Raw genomic sequence first — 17,384 nt, forward strand, 5'->3', positions numbered from 1 at the left:
TTAGCAAGCTAATTATAAAACTGGATTTTCACAAACAACAAATAGGAGTTTTTTCAAAATTGTTCTGCTATTTTTTGCGTGAATATATCTTTCTAATTCTCCATCAGTCCCTTCTGAGTTGAGTCTTGCTGTCTGTAACATTAACAAGGAAATTGCCAAAAAAAGGAAACAATATATAAAGACAATTGAATGAGACAGTCTTGCATTTTTCACGGTAGTTTCAAAATATTAATGCTGCCATATTACTGCTTTCATAAATAGCTTTTGGTTTACTTTCCTGCTGTAGGTCCCAAAAATATGTCTACAGCCACAGATCTGCTATTTTGTTCCATAGAATGTTTAATGACACAAAATCCCAGGTAAGCAAAAGTCACAGGAGATATGTGAAACAGAACACAATGTGAATTGCAAGTGTATATTTTCAGTATTTTGCTAAAATCTATACTTACAGTTAAAACAAAATTCAAATATTGCATGAAATAGTTTTGTACATATTTTGATGGCAATAAAAGTAACAAAAAAATCTGAAAATGCTGGAAGGAGATATTGTATAGAAGAAAGCCCCCTTGGGACTTCAATTTTGTAATTGTTTCACATTTTTATTTTTTTTATCTGATACCACATTATAAAAACAGTCAAAACTGAAATGCCCCATGTCTGGTTTTAGTATTATTAGCGATCTCTTTTTAAAATGTATTCCAAGTGTAGCCATTTGATTGAAATTCAGAAACAACTTTTACACTGAGAAAAAAGTTTAACACCTATACAGCATCTAAGTCATTGGTCTAAAAGCTCATGCTCACTGCATTTCCAGAAACATTTCTTTAGCTCTCATCTCCACAAGTCACCTCAATTAGACAACTGCAGCTTATATCATACACCCTAAATATGTCCTTTTCTACCTGAGGAGAAAAGGAAGAAAGAAAGTATAGGAGAAATGGTTAAGAAATAAGGAAACTGGTAAGAGCAGATGAAGCATGGAACAGAAAAAAAATTGGATCTCTCAAAACTAGACTCCAATGGCCACAGTCTATCCTTGAGTTTGCAAAAGTAACCTGCCAATAAATACATATGTTTTTACAATTAAATTTTTAATTTTTCACCTCTGTCTTGTCCAACTGTTGGCCAGACTTTCATTTACATGAGGTTCTCCAAAACTCAGACATTCTTTCAGCTCTGTGCTCTCAAAGATGATCAGAGAAATTGTAGTTTAGGACCAAAAAGAAAAAAAAATGGCGCCCTGAGAAACATCAAGCAATGTCTTACTGTGAACTTTGGCCAGCTGAACATTCAGGCCTTACAGAAACTGGCATTTAGGCGGACTGGCCATGTCCTTCTCCTTTGAAATGATGGAAAAGTCATTTCCTTTAACAGAAAAGAGAAAGGCAAGGCCATGGCTCCCAAAGAACCTGAACATTATGGGAGCTTGTGCAGAAATGTAGCCCTCTACAAGTCTATGAATGCTCCCTGCATGCTGCTTCCAAGTCATTCTGGAGAACAAGGACTTCTTCACAGACACATGGACAGCACGTGCCAATTTGTGCATGTTAGCAGTGTAACTAGGCTTCTCTTGGCACTTGTGTAGTCAAGGGCTGATGTTGCATTCACATAATTGCTCCAAATATAACTGTAAAAGCCTCTGTCAATGCTAGACTTAACACAGAAAGCAGTAGTTCCAGATGCCCTATAAATACACACTAATTTCTGTTATAAATGCTATACTATATCCTATTGACACTCATAAAGAAGAACAGGCAAATCACTTTCTGACTGCCAGCATCACTAAGGAATAAATAGTACACACAGCTGGGATTAACTCCCTCTGAATTGGTGATAACACAGAAGTGGGAGTAGGGTCATGTGACCTAAGTGACCACCCACTTCCATACATACACATTTTTAAAGGATGGTTTGCTTTGATTTTCTAGGAAGAGGAAGGGGCATTTTGAAGGAAACACTTCCCTGTAACTTAAAATTCATCTGGTGTGTAAACCACATAGTTCTTTTACAGATTTGCCCTCATATATTTTGTTGGCATTTGTCATTAACATTCCTGCACAGCTTAATAGATTGCTCCTATCTTGAAATTTTTTAAGACCTCAAAAACATTAAAAATTACCCAGCAACATTTACATGCTTAACAGATGACACTGACACAGCTCTCCATCTTGTGGCAGCCCCATGACTGAAGAATAGAGCACTGGTCTGCATGGAGTTCTCCAATTAACCTGCTGTCTCTCTGTTTAACAAATATGGCTGTAAATCAGATCATGTTTCTTCTTCATATTTAAGTACTGAACAGTGTCCCAGAACAAGAAAATACTATTTCAAATATAAACCAGGCAAAAACTTCACCATGAAACAGAAGACCAGATGTTAAAGGCTGTGAGCCAACTAACAACAAAAATTAGTATCAGAGAAGCTCAGCTGTTTCTGGATTTGTTTATCAGGAAAATATCTAGTTCCAAGGCTGGGAGTGATTTTTTAGTGGGTTTTTTGCATTTGAAATGGGGGAAATGGGGGTGTGTTTGCTGCTGGTTTTATGCTTTTGTTCTTTCCAAAGACAGCTTTTGCAACACCAGTCATATTTTTTTGTGCTAGTCATTTTTATAATTTGAACTCTTACTTACTCCCCTCTGGGGACTCTACAGTGAAGCCAGTAAGAAAGTCCTATGTGCTGTTTGAAGGAAGGGGATATAGTTAGATACATGAACAGGCAGAGACCCCTGAAAAACACTTCCAGTATTGCCTGGCCATCACTCTTCAAACAAAGGGTTGCACACTATTCATTCCCTTTTTTACAAGGAGGAACTTATTTGTGCAAAATAGTCTTACTCAAAATGCAGAAGTCTAAGATACCATCCAATTCCCTCTGGAATAGGCAGCCATTTATATCCAAATTAAGGGAATTATGCTTTCTTGCTCTGCTAAAACGGTAAGATCTGTATGCAAATTGCCATAGATTACAAACCCCAAGCTTAAAAAGTACTGATTACATTAAACTGGTAAAATAGAACAGAAATCAAGCAAAAAAGAAATAGTCCTGTTCCTGGGAACTCTCACTGTTTTGAAGCAATAGTGAAGGAAAGCAGGAGGAACAGACCTGTTTTCCTTCCTGGTTATAGATGGAGCTCTCACTCTTATGAAAGCATAGCAAGCTGTATGCAGCAAATCCAGACATCACATCTATGTCTCCTACGAGTATTAATGCCCCAGTCCCACTCATGTTCTAACTTAGGACTGCTCTGTTATTAATTTCACTTCAAACAAAACTGGATCCTACCACTTATCCCAGAAGTGAACTACTACATGTAGGAATTATGGGGAAAACTAAAGAGAAGTGTTTTTAAGCAGCCACACTATGTCAGGTTAGCACACTGCTAAACAAAGGGTGAAACCTGAACTAAAAACCACAAACCTCATTGTTTGCCCAGATTATCTGCTGATCCCTCTGATCCCTGTCTCAGACTGTCACAAACTGTTATTTTAGCAGGAAAATTTTCAACTGGTCATGGGAAAAGGGGAATAATTTTTTCTTTAAGATGCAAACTGACTGAAATACTAAACTGTACAGTACAAGATCATGGTCCTAGTCTTTTCTGAGAGCTGTTTGAACACTCTCTGGCCAGCCACAGAAGAAACCAAACCACATGAAAGATGGGGCAGAGAGCAAAGGGAGGAAAGGCAGCTGCTTGCACTTCCTTAAATATTTCATAAGACACATGGTGGTGCTGATTCCTATTTACAAAGGCAGCTTTATTTTATCTGACACAAAATAAACATAAAATCTTGTATGATACATGGTTTTTCTAAAATGCTACTTATTTTAATGTAGCATTTATCTTTTTATATTAATTAACCCTTGAAATTCTTACCTGATTCTAGTGAATATAATACAGCACCATTGTTTCCAGAATCAAAGTCTTTTGCAAAGACGGTGGCAACAAGTGTTCCTGATGGCTGCCCTTCCAAAACCTGCAGGTCATAAATGATTTGCAATTATACACAGATACTGCCAGTCTTAAAACAAATCCCTTGCCATAACACAAGAGTTTAGTTGCTGCACTATTTTCCATTTCACTAATATTTAGAGTGTGCAATGAGCATTTCAGGAGATGGTTAAACAACAGAGTTCTAGCAACCCTCTGTCGCAGTCTGCATAGAGCACTAACTCGAACATCTTTACTCTGGCAAGCTCGGAGGTAGGGAACCAAAAGGGAAGCCACTGCACACACGAGCAGAACTGCGCTCGTGTTATCCTTTAGCGCTGCGTGCAGTGCCCCAGTTTGGAAGGGCCTGCAGCGCATGGTGCAGCCGTGGGGCGGCGCTGCGCGGCTCCCCGCCCCACCTGTCGGCGCAGCGCCCCCTGCGGGAAACACGGCGCGTGGTCGTTGCGGTCGCGGATGGTGATGTGCACGGTGGCCGTGGCGCTGCGCCGTGGCTGCCCCGCGTCCGTCGCCAGCACCCGCAGCTCGTGGTGCGCCCGCTCCTCGCGGTCCAGTGCCGCCCAGTTTATGATTTCACCTGATGGCCAAGGAAAAGGGGGGAGAAATGGAGTTAGGCATTTACTGTGTGCTAGCACTCAGTGCGTGCAATTATGCATTTAATTTAATGTGAAATAATGATATGTGCCCTCTGATACCCCTGATCACCGACATGAAAACCTCAGCTTTCCAAACCCCATCCTGCAGAAACGTTCTGTCAATCACAGTTTCGCACATTTAGTGCCCTATGACATGTTTTACTGTACACTGGGTGCCCCAGAGCAAAGGTATAAAACAGCATGAACCAAAGTGCTGACCTTCCAAAGAAATCCATCTGGCCTTCACCACATTCCAGAACAGATAACACATGAGCACAGGGGTTTAACTGCTGACAAGGGGTCTTTATTAATTATGTACATTAATCATAAACCATTATGTCTGCCATACATTCTGGTAAACCCAGCAAATAAATCTGACCAATATTCTCCCTGTCTGCTTAGCCATACCCAATATAGCCAGAGATTTGTGGTTGACCAAAGCTCATCACACAGGTAACCGCATGGTTTTTAAAAACCTTCTTGGTTAACTTCTAGTATTCTGTTTGCCTTTAAAGTTCTATAAGTGTGCTCAAAAGGAACCTGCTTTTATTTTGAGATTCACACAGAGAAATTCTGGGAAGGCCTATTCACTCCCCATGGGGACTGGACATCTGGAAATAGGAATTTTAAACAGCAGATCATTGCTTCCTACATATCATTTTGCTAAACTGGATTATTTACGATGCCTGTATCCCTTGAAGGATTCCCTTCCTTTAAGCTCTCTGTGCTCTGGTCTCTGGTGTTATATTGTGTAGACATAACCCCTATTACTTGAAGCATTTGGGATTCACTGCAGAGTACGTCCTGTGCTGTGAAAAATCTCTCTCAGCCAATTTGACTTCTCTGATGCCATATACAACATTAACTCAGTTTTGATGTCAGTTACAGAAGCATTCACAAGTATTTTAAATCACTTTGTCTAACTTCATAAGTACCTTTATAGTTACTTATGTCTGATCTGTACTTTTCAACTCTACTTGATTACAGGCAAAAAAATTTCTCATGTGAACTACTGAAGCTATAACTTAAAACTTCTTTTAATTTGTTTCAGACAAACTCTGAAACTTATGACCAAGTGACCTGAACAAAGTAATGAAAAAAAAAATTCTAAGGGCTAGTCCATTCTTCACGAAAATATATTGGGCCCATCCCAAAAATAAATTGTGACACTGAGCTAAAATATTCATATATCAACCCAAAAGATTCACAGAAGTTCCTGGAAGCTTTATACTTTGCTTTTATACTCTTAGGGAAGGCTGCTTTCCAAAAGCAATATTAGGCAGATTACAAATCATAAAATGCTACCTGTGTTGGAATTCATCTTGAAATACTTTCCATCAGACAAGAGGAAATAGGAAAGCTGTCCATTTCTTCCTGAGTCTTTGTCAACAGCTGTAATGGTGCCAACCACTCCACTGGGAATCGGATTTTCCTCAATTTCAAAGAAGTAGGTCTCAGGCATAAACATGGGAGAATGATCATTTTCATCCAGGACATTAACTATTATAGATGTACTTGCATTTTGCCTAAAGTTTTCATCCTCAGATGTGCTGACTAATGCTCTAAAACTCAGCATCTGTGCGCATTCATAGTTCAAATGTTTCCGAAGATAAATCCAGCCAGTATCAGAGCTGATTCCAAACACAACAGAATCAGTGCTAGGCTCTAAGGAATATGTCAGATTGGAGGTAACGCTGTGTGGATCAAGTGAGTGGGCTTGAACCTGAAGGATTTGAGCACCTGGAGAGGTAGCTTCACTGACTTCTATTTGATACACCAAGCTTTGGAAAACCAAAGTAGGGCCCATCTTTTGCTCTTCAATAACCACTGTCAGCATCAGCAAAGAAGTCAGAGGAGGGCTTCCACAGTCTTCAGCTGCTATGTGTAGAGTGTATTCCTGCTGCTTTTCTGCAAACACTGTCCTAGTAAGGTTTACTACTCCAAGACTTGGATCAATGCTAAATGCATCTGACTGCTTGCTTGCAATACTGTATTTGATTACCCCATTTAGGCCACTGTCTTTGTCTTCTGCATGAGCAATGTAGACAGCAGTGCCGGGAGGCTGGGTATGTGAGATGGTTACCTTATCAGATTTGGTAAGAAACACTGGGGGGTTGTCATTGATGTCTGTCACAGATATGTTGACTTGAGTGCTGCTGTAGACAGGGGAGTCACCCAGCTGTGACTGAACAGTGAGCACCACAACAGACTGAGCTTCATGGTCAAGTTGTTTCTTGGTGCGGATAATGCCAAACTGGGGGTCGATAGAGAACTTCCCATGTGGATCACCAGAACAAATTCTGTAAGAAACCACTTCTAGCGAATCTAGAAATGGAAACAACAACAAGAAGTATAACAAAAAAAAAAAATAATAGAAGTGATAACAAACATTGGCAAGAACATCTGGGGAGAATGCATGCTGTTAAATTCAATGGAATAACTGTAAGCTACACAGATGTTTGACATTCTTGGGCTTTTTATGCTTCTTTCTTCCCATCCCTGGAGCCTTTCAGTAAAATATGAATTTATACAGTTTGTCCACTTCTCTACTCTTTGATTTTCATCACCCTGGTATTATAAAACTCTATAGAGAAAATCACATAATAGCCTTTTGTTTCTCCCCGATCTAAAATACAGAAAAAACACGCCTATAAATTAGTCTTGTGGGAGTAATTTCACTACACACAGGCATTCACTATAGCAAGGAATGAAACAGGTGGCAGTTCCCTGAAAAAATATGTATTTTAAGAAACTTACTGTTCACAGATGACCATTGCTGTAATATTTATAGATCAGATGCTACCTTAAGAACAAGCTGTTTAAAGATTCAGGCTTACTACCAAGGCCACATAGTGGGTGCTATCTCCACCCTGAGAACAGTTCTTCCCAAAAGAAGGAAATGGAAGGACCTGACTAATCAAGCTTGTATGAAACCTTGCCATCTACCACTTTACATTTACAGATGCATCATCAGGCTGTTATATGGACTCACAGATCCCACTGCTTATTAGGTTCTGTTTTGTCGGGCCAGGGTTTTATGAGCCCTTAAAAGGGAACCTAATACACCAAGGATAGCTTAGCTATTACCTTTGGAGGCAAATAATGAGCAGGATGGCTTCTGCTGCAGTGTTAGAAACAGAAAGGTTTAATAAAAGGAAAAACAATAAACAGAAAATCCGATCCAGGTACAGAGGTCTGATCCTGGTAGAAACACGTTCACAAAAGCCTCGTGGTTCCTTTGTTCTCTCTTTTTCTACCTTATGTCCCAGGTGGGACCTTTTGGCTTCCATCCAATTAGGTGACCCCAAGGTTTTAGTAACGTCTCTGGGGCCCTATAAGGTGTCTTTTCACCTGATCGTTGGGAGAAACTTCTGGGCTTCCTTCCTTTTTTGGGGGACAAAGGCTAGTTTGCCCCTCTCTCATTGGGGGCATCCCCCTACACTCCTTCAACTGCTCTGCATAGGAACCAAATATGTATGGCTCTCAGGACAGGGCTCTTTATGACCAAGGACTGTTGGGAGCTAATGTATTTCCATTTACAAATGATAACAAAACCAGATGGATTAAATATATTTTCAAGAGGTCCCGCAAATATTCATCTGGATTTCTCCACTTAATTTGAGACAATATGGGGTTTTGTTTGGTTGGTTGGTTTTGGTTTCATTTTTTGAGGAGTGGCCAGGAGCACTTCCTGCAGATCCTCTGAAACTTCTGAATACTCTCTGATTTTAAGTATTGCTCTGAGATTTGCCTTGCATGGCTAATGCTTTAACTTGAGCCAGACCATCACACTTACTTAAACTTTCACAACATGCTTCCTATCTCCTCATTTACAATTATAGAAATCCATCAGGAAAAAAATGGAGGCCATTCCCAATCTCTGTGGACCACCAAGGAGAGTACCATGAATCTCCAACTGTTCTAAAGAGCATCCCGATAAACCAGCCATTACACCAGTTGCTGTAAATACCAAAGTTAAATTCTATTTAATGCTTGACAGACTGAACGAATAACACAGAGATTTATGGGAAAAAAATAATCCACAGCTATTTCCAACTAATGGTCACAACAAAAATACAACATAATCTCTGACTGAGAACGTGACTTACTTGAAGGCTCTCTGGCCTTTACAGTGCCAATCATGCTGTCTTCAGGTGCATCTTCTGGAACAGAAAAGCTATACCGGGATCTCTCAAATATGGCAGGGACCAAAACAGTCTGAAGGATGTTTACTGTGACAGCTGCATTGCTGGCAGAGGGAAGGCCACCCCCATCCCGTGCAGAAACAGTCAGGAAGAGTGCAGAACGTGCCAGGCGGCCAAGAGCTGAGGTCAGGTAAATAATTCCTGAAAGTACACAGAAATAAAATAGCACTTAAGAGACATGTAAGATACAATTCAGCAGGCTGTCAAAATAGTTTCAACATGTATTGCTACTCTAAGAGAAGGTCAGACCATGTGGAAAAAAATCAGCACTCCCAATTCAATTTTTGAGAGCCAAGTTCTTTTCGAACTATATGATCTTTACCATTCATCGAGCCACTGAAAGACAGCAAGTTGTGTTTCAAAACACAGTGTCCATGATTCTAATTTAGAAACATTTTAGAAAATCTAATTTTAGATTCATTTAAATATTTGACAATGCTAAATTTTACTGCTAGTACTAGTCTATACCAATTTGGAAATGCATCAGGGTGGAAAACAAGAATTGTTTCAAAAGATTAATCTATCTCTGCAAATGGTAAAGTTAATATTATTTCAAACAGGCTGTAGAGACATTCTGCTTAAGTAACTCATGAAATAAAACATACACACAAAAGGAGTCAAGGCCCCAAAATGTAAATCTTAGGAGCAGGGGGCGCTGTGGAAAGTATCTGGGAAGAAATCACCTGCAGTCTGATCACAAATTTCTGTCAAAATACCCCTTAATAGTGAATTCTAAGGTCCATTGAATTTGCAAGCTGCTAACAATTACATTTTATATAAACTTTATGAAGTAATTACTTGAAAAGAAAATACAATGCTCAGTCCCAAAACATAGCACTTTGGAAGCACATTCCTCAAGATAATCTATTTGTACAGTAAATTTTTCAACATGAAAATGAAGATGAAAGGTGACCAAATGCAGGAAATTTTATCTTAGCAACGAGTGCATTTAACTAAATATACACTAAATGCTAGAATCACAGTGTGTTAAGCAGTAAAATTGCAGTAAACTCAAGTAATTCAACTAACCTTTTACATACCTACAGATATTTTTAAGAAATCGCCTAGTTTTTTATAGAAGCTGGTGAAGACACAGAACCTCTGTCAATTCAGTAAAACCAAACCTTTAAACTTTGGGTTACCTTTATAATTTCCTGGGTGTCAAGACAAGTTTAGTAGGGATGATGTCTGCCATTCAAGTTGGACATTTAATGGTTAGACAGGGTAAAACTAGAGTTAGCTCAACGTGCCTTAGGAGAATCAACGGATGATTCAAATAAGTCTACATCTTCTCAGAATTTCGGGTGAATTTTCTACAATCCATTTTTAAGCAGAATAATAGAAAACACATAAAATTTTTATAAATATTCAAATGTGCATGCAGTAGACTTCCCAAATATACTGTGAAGACACTATAATAAACTGTGTCTTGACATGCTTAAAATGCAGCAAAAGGGTCTTCAGGATCAAGGGAAAACACTTTCCACTAACGAAAAGGGAAGCTTATCCCAGTGTGACAAACCACAGTAAAAGCTCAACACTGATACATACAGATAGATTCAGGGTTCAGTACTGATCCAGCTCCTTTGCTAACAACTGATGCAATTCTAAGAAACAACCTTATTTTGGCTTTTGCAATTTTTTTTTCTTCTGATGGTTGAGTTTTATGATTACTTCAGCAGTTCAATGAAGTAGTTCTTCAAGGACATAAACTTTTGGTATTTCCTGAGGTAATCTGAGCAATTATAGCTTGAAGGAAAAAGGAGTTTAACTATTTTTCTCCAGAGGATAAACATATACACATCAATTTTTAACATAATATCTGTCCAATTAATTTAAACCAATCAAATGGACTGTATGTTACTAATTTTCCAACCGGATATTTTTCTATTGACAAGGATATAAATACGTCCTTGTCATTTAAGACACTTCAAGAGGTATGTGGGAACTGGCAAACCTCTACAGAAAAGCATCAAACTGAAAATCTTACTCTCAGAGCAGTAAGTAAAGACTTCAGAACATCCTTTAGCAAAGGGTGGAGCAAACAGCGCTCCACTCCAGGAGCTCTGAAGACCTGTTGAACAGAAATATTTCAGAACCAAAAGCTCCTTCTCTGCTGACCTAGACACACTGCAGCACACCCCATGCCAGTTCAGTTACAGAAAGCAAAAAGAAAATTAATAAAAGATTTTGTTTTCTTTCTTCGTTCTTTTGCTGTGTCATAGGAAAAACGGGAATAGGCAAGTACATCTCGCCAGCTCAGCTCTCTTTTGCAGGACCAATGACACCATAAGAACAAGCAGAATCCAAGTAAAAAGTATGTGTTTTCCATATGGCTCCCTCCAACCTCAAAAACTGCAGTATGCAGAAATTTAATAACCCATTTTGACTTTTAACTGTGTACATTCTGTTTCTTTCAGCATTTGTAGGACGGGGCATTAGCTTTGCATCTGGTGATACATAATCCATAGAGACATTTGAGATAGCTCAGCCATATGTTGGTGAACATGCCTCATTAGGCTCTATTATGGCACCACATGACGGGAAAGAAGCCGTAGAAGAAAGCAGCATCTGGGATTTCACTTTCTCTATGATTAGGTAAAACAGCAGACTGTGACTAAAATGGACAGTCAGGACCACTTGGGCCAAAAGCAGCTGCCAGCACACCTGAGAGCAGGCTGGCTGGGTGCATTCCCTCTGCTGCAGCTCGGTGCAGGAGGTGCCTGAGTACTACTGCAAAGGCAGAAACACAGAGGAAATTTCAAGGAGCAGGAACTGTCAAAGTCACAGGTTCCGTGTGTGAAACTCAGAGGCACGTCTCACTAAGTCACTGGCTGAAGATGAACCATGGTTTTAATTTCTTCCCCATTTTGTAATTAAGATTGGAGTAGTACAGAATATGTTCTTCCATTATGAAAAACAGTTTATATAAACATTGACAATGAAAAGGGAATAATGAGACAGCTCCTCTGCAATGAATGTTTTGCCAAAGCTGCCAACAGGGGACCATAAAGACCACAAAGTGTGGATCAACTTCAAGAAAAGTGATACATTTCTTATAGCCTGGCTCACCATATAAATGGTCTTATCTGCTGCCTTTAAAGACACTTAATTTCCATTTTTCAAATTAATATTTATATCACTGCAGTGTTTTGAAGATTTTATCCCTGGTTAATTCCTTATTCTGCATGAGAGAGAGCTGGAATAAATTCTGCTTCACAGGTGAACAATCCTATAATTACACACCAGAAGAAGCATTAACACCCAACTTCATCCACCCCTTGGCAATCTCATTTTCCTGACTAGCTCCGCATAAGTGTAACTGATTGCGGATCCCAGTCCTTATAAATCAAAAGTATGACATACAGACTGCCTGCTGACTGGATATGATCTGGATACAGATTTCAGGCAGAACCTGCAATGCTGGAGGCATGTTAGCAACTGCCACTGCAGACTGTACTCTGGGAACAGCTCTGCTCCAAGGCAGGTCAGCACAGCCATGCTGGAATTCACAGATGTTTCGCTGCAGAACAATCTGTGCTCAAGGGCTAGCAGAAATCATTACCATGGTTTGGAGGACTGAATGGATGGGGAGAACTAGTACTATTGAAGGAAAAATCATGACTGACAGCTCTTTCATCTGCTTCATACTTCCTCACTCACTGTACATGGTAACGCAGGAACTTCCAAGAAGTCTTGACCTTCACTTTGTTCCTATTCAACCAGAAAGTGCAAATACACTAATAAAGGACAGGACTCTCTCCCACCCACCATCCTCTAGCAATGGCAAAATTTCTCATGGGCTTTTGTTGTTCATATTTTCGCGGAGGTGCACCCTAGTCCATGAGGGGGTTAACTGCTGTTTCTCAACATTTGAGGGCAGAAGACAGGAATCCACATGTAATGATTGTTTTAAAATACATTTTATTATCTTCATCATCCTGTGTTCAGTCCTAATCTTACAACAGCATCCAGCACTGAAGTAGGTTCACTCACCAAACAAACTTTTTGTATGGGAAAAAAATCATACTTGTAAACCCCATAGGATTTCCACACACATCTCCATCTGAGCATTATAAAAATTTGCTTTGCACAGGGTTCTCCCATAAGCAAAACAAAAATCAGCCCTACATTTATAGGCATTTGTAGGTAAACCAAATGTTTTCCACATTTGGTCAAGTGCTGCAAAGACAAAAATCAGAATGCACTAACTTCAGTAACAAAGTCTGGATTACATAGGTATGCATACTTAAATGGCTTCTAATTTCATTGTTCGTGAATTAAAAAAAAAAAAACCAAACATTTTCAAACATGCCAAGAGGAATCAAATCAACAGTTACCAGTGGTCTTACCTAAGCCCTTGAAACCAAACAACCAAACAAACTTTAAATGATGGCACTATTTCTTCAGTAAATAACCTAGGATGAGCCAGCTGGCATTAGCTGACAGAGCTCAGACAACAAGCAGATGGCCAAAGGGTCCATATGGTTCCTCACCCCAGTTCACCTTCAAAGCTGGCCACTGGACCTGCTGTTCACTACTGTACAGGTCAGAGCTGACCCACAGATCTGCCCAGAGCACCCACCCTAACTCAGTAGCTTCCCAGTGCAGGGGTGCCTGCACAACTTTGCTTTTTATGTGTCAGAAAAAGCTTCAATATGAGCACAGACAGGGTGATCCTCCAGAAGATCAATGCAGTTAGGAGGTGCGCATTTTGGATCAACATTAAAATTAGCATTATTTTAAGAAAAATAGAAATGTCAAGCAGAAACACTTTCATTCTAAGTTTATCCAACTCATTGCCTATACTGTAATCTTGGCACTGCATACAGGTTCCAGCTTTAGCATTTCACCTGTACTTAAAATACCCCTTTTTTAATGAAGCTGAATTCTTGATGGTAACCATAGCAACACTGCCAAATACACTGAACAGCTGGTTTAATAACAGCCAGGGGAAGGAAAGAATTAAATTGTTATTTACAATCTGCCTACTGCAATACACACAGCTTCACTTGCATGAAAAGTCTTTAAAAAGCTTATATTAAATGGCACAAATGCTGGTTTCCATTTCAGCAAAGAAGAGGACTTCTTCAGTTTGAAAATATTCAGTGTTTAAATGGTTTTGTAGTAAATAACTGATCGAACCCATCTAGCTACATTTGTACTTCAACTGATTGAACCCATCTAGCTACATTTGTACTTCACAGGTCTCACACCCCTGCATTGGAGATGCTTTCAACACTGGCCCCTCTGTAGCAAATTCTTGTCCTCAATTCATAGTTTTCTTCTTAGAAAGAGAAACAGCTGTAAAAGGACATAGTGTCCACAACCAATGCTATACAAACAAACTGTGTTTAATCACAAGAATTTGCTTAGCACATGAAAGTTTGGTCAGGGAATCTGCACAAAACAAACCAGCACCTGGATCTATAAAGTAACATAAGCAGTTTTAACACTGCAGCTCCCCCAGCTGCATGGCACTATTTCAAATATTATAGGTTACAGAGAGTTTTAGTGAGCTTAGAAGTATTCATCAACACATAAAATACAAATTTCTAATTACAGCAGTTCCATTAGTCACAAAAAGAATACCCACCTGAGCATCAGCCTCTAATATCAAGCAAAAGAAGGCATAAGTTTAGTACTAGAATGGTTTTGTATCACCTAGGTGGTTTTCTTTTACATAAGAGCTTTTTAAACAAAGTCTTGTAATTTGGGATGCAAAATTTTATGTCCCTAGAGACTACAGTTTGCCAGTTTAGATCAGGTTCCTCCTAACTCTATTTTGTTTTATTACATATTTAAATAATTATTCCCTTAAAAAAACCACAAACAAATAAGCAACAACATGAAAACCTCTTCTGAAAGTTCTACTTTTTCAGTAGAACAGATAACTGAAGAGATATAATTTGCTGTTACAAGATTTCCTTTGTTTCTGCCCTGGTTTATTTCCTTTAATCTGACCTATTAGTAACTCAGAGTGTGTTTGCTGTCTGATTGTGTACAAAGCAAACACTCTCACACAAACACAAGTCCATCCAGAAATCAAAGCTTACACTAGTAAGCAGGCAGGACTTTGGCCTTGTGAACTGCTGTATTTTCAAAAACAAAGAGAGATCTTCCTCCACAATCTGCACAGCTGCAGCTGTGCCACACCTTCTCAACAGGTCACCTTTCCTTGCTTAGCTTATCAAAGTTTTTCAAGCACGTCTATTTAATCAAGGATCTTTTCAATCAAGCTGCCAGCCTCTAGATCCAAAAACAGCTCAGTGCACAACCTGCTAACACAATTCAACTGTCATGTAACCAGGAATGGTATTTCATTGAAGGTACTGTAGAAAAAGATATCAGGACAGATACAGAATGAAGCCTGCTATAAGCTAAAGAAGATATATTTACTGTTCTTATATTAAGAGCATTACAAAACATTCCAGACGCTGCCCTTCATTTGCATGGACTGATTTTCTGCTGCACACACTTCCCTGCTACATTCATTCTAACATTGTACCACAGCTGTCTGCTCCCTTGGTGTGACCTGCCACCTTCTTCTTTTCTTTAGGTTAACTGAGAACACAAAGTAGAGTAAATATATCCTGTACTCTGAGACCCATGCAGTCTCTAGCAAAGAAGAGGGTTGCTTGTCTGAATTTCACTGCATAAATATCACACTACTCACCTCCTCTAAAATGGGAGGTTTGGGCATAACTTTTTCCTTTTCACCATTTTTTTTTAATCAGTCCACTTCATCTGTGCAATGCCATGGAAGTTCACTCTTTGCTTCTTCTGGTGGGTTCTTCTGTTTCTGAGGTCTGACACTGGCTTAACTAGGACAAAGGAGGGTGGGCTAGAGTATTATTTTTGCTAATACTTCGCATTCTTTCCTGCAGAATAATCTCACACACACTCCACTATTTCATGGTTAAGTTTTTGGTGCATAGCTTGTAGGAATATTTCTTTGTAGATAGTTGATTCTATTGGATTTTATACATAAAAGAAAAAAAGAGATACATTAGGAGCTAGCAGTATGGATGTTTTTTCATGCTCTTCTAGAACTTTCTTTCAGGGCCAAAATCTGCAACCTTACACTTACTACAGCAAGTTTTGTGTGCTTCTAGGACAACATACTATTTTCTGCATTATTTATGGTAAATTTCTCATTAGGTGAGATCTCAGTGAAGGCAAATGCCCACAAATAATTCAGCTGAGACCACTAATTTTTCCTTTTTGATTTAACTCAAAGTTCTTCAAAAGTAAAAACTTACTCTGCTAAACCAATGTCTCAGACATATTCCACTGATTTGCAGCATTCCAAAAACACTGTCAATATCATATGACAGATCAGAAAGACAGTAATTGAAGAAACTGCAGTTTAAAAAAAGAAGTGGCCCCAAAATGTTCCAAAATAAAGCACTCCTAATTTTAAATGTTATTTATGTGAAGCTCTTCATATGTTTAGCAAATGTACTACATGCTGTAGGAAAATGCCAAAAGTAGTTTAAAAATAAAGTATTTTTTCCTACAATACTACACGAAAACATCATCAATCATCATAAATATGGGCCTTGTTTTCTTTCGAAAGGGTGCATCCCCATTTTACTTTGATGCCTAGTACAATCTGCTATATATTAAACACTGTATAGTACACGGAGTTAAGCAAAGTTTTGGGTTTTTTTCCCCCCATAAAAAGAAATGTTGGTATTTCAACATTACTTTTCAACCTGCATTGCAACAAAAATAAAGCTATTAGAATTTCCAAAGATGCAGCTGTTAAAAAACAGTTCTATTTTTTTGTTAAAACTAAATTTTTCAGCATCCCTAACTGGAATGAATCTATTCTGAACCAAATCAAAGTTTTTTGTAATTTAGTTTGTCATTAAATTGCATTTACATATGGTTCCATAGTGCAGTAATTAAAGTAGTACAGCACTAAAATACTGCCACAAGAAACATACACCAGTGAGGTACTGTTCTGTACAAACTCTACACAATTCCTCTTTTTGTATCCATTACTAGGCACTGCTAAAGTGACAAAATGCTGGAGTTGATTTTGGCTTTTGGATAAGGTGCTTATATTCTTAAATTTGCATGATTTTAAGGTGTATTCATCCTTTTATTCTTTGCCAACACTAAGCTCCTAGACTGCTCTACGTCTTTTACAGGCCATTTTAGTCACATGATACCTGTTGCTAAAAAGAAATGAGAGTGCATCTTAAAAGGAGCAGGTTTTTAGCAAGTCAAAATTTCCACAAAAGAATGTTCATTTTGCAGGAGCTGTACTTCTGTGCTGAATTTTTCTTTTATGTTATGTTTTTATGCTTTTAAATGTTCAACTACTAACCAGCTCTTGCAACAAGGCTTGGCTGTTCTCCTCAAAATGTGTTTTTTGGTGTAAATAAGTAACAGAAAGTATTATAACAAAAGGGTGATCCAAGTATCTTCAAGTCAATGGAGAGATCTCCAAATACCTCAGTGTACTGCGTTTATGTGGCAAGGGTTTGGCCGTGTGGGGGCTACAGGAGTGGCTTCTGTGGTGCAGACCATGGTGAGGCAGCTGTCCCCCTGCAGCCCTTGGAGGGCCCCAGGGGAGCAGAGACCCA

At 38.9% G+C, this 17,384-nt stretch overlaps 1 protein-coding gene across 5 annotated transcripts in view; it reads right to left on the bottom strand.

The window, feature by feature from the left end:
- The window catches only part of DCHS2 (dachsous cadherin-related 2), a 105,976-nt gene that overhangs the window by 33,082 nt on the left and 55,510 nt on the right, over positions 1-17,384 (bottom strand). For all 5 annotated transcript variants that reach the window (XM_064417430.1, XM_064417429.1, XM_064417431.1 and 2 more), the window contains exons 4-7: positions 8,692-8,928; positions 5,888-6,907; positions 4,349-4,524; positions 3,876-3,975 (exon numbers count right to left, since the gene is read on the bottom strand). In XM_064417430.1, the coding sequence (XP_064273500.1) occupies positions 3,876-3,975; positions 4,349-4,524; positions 5,888-6,907; positions 8,692-8,928 (1,533 nt within the window). The remainder of the gene's footprint in view (positions 1-3,875; positions 3,976-4,348; positions 4,525-5,887; positions 6,908-8,691; positions 8,929-17,384) is intronic.

Source organism: Passer domesticus, chromosome 4 (genome assembly GCF_036417665.1).
Source record: "Passer domesticus isolate bPasDom1 chromosome 4, bPasDom1.hap1, whole genome shotgun sequence".
Lineage (NCBI taxonomy): Eukaryota > Metazoa > Chordata > Aves > Passeriformes > Passeridae > Passer > Passer domesticus.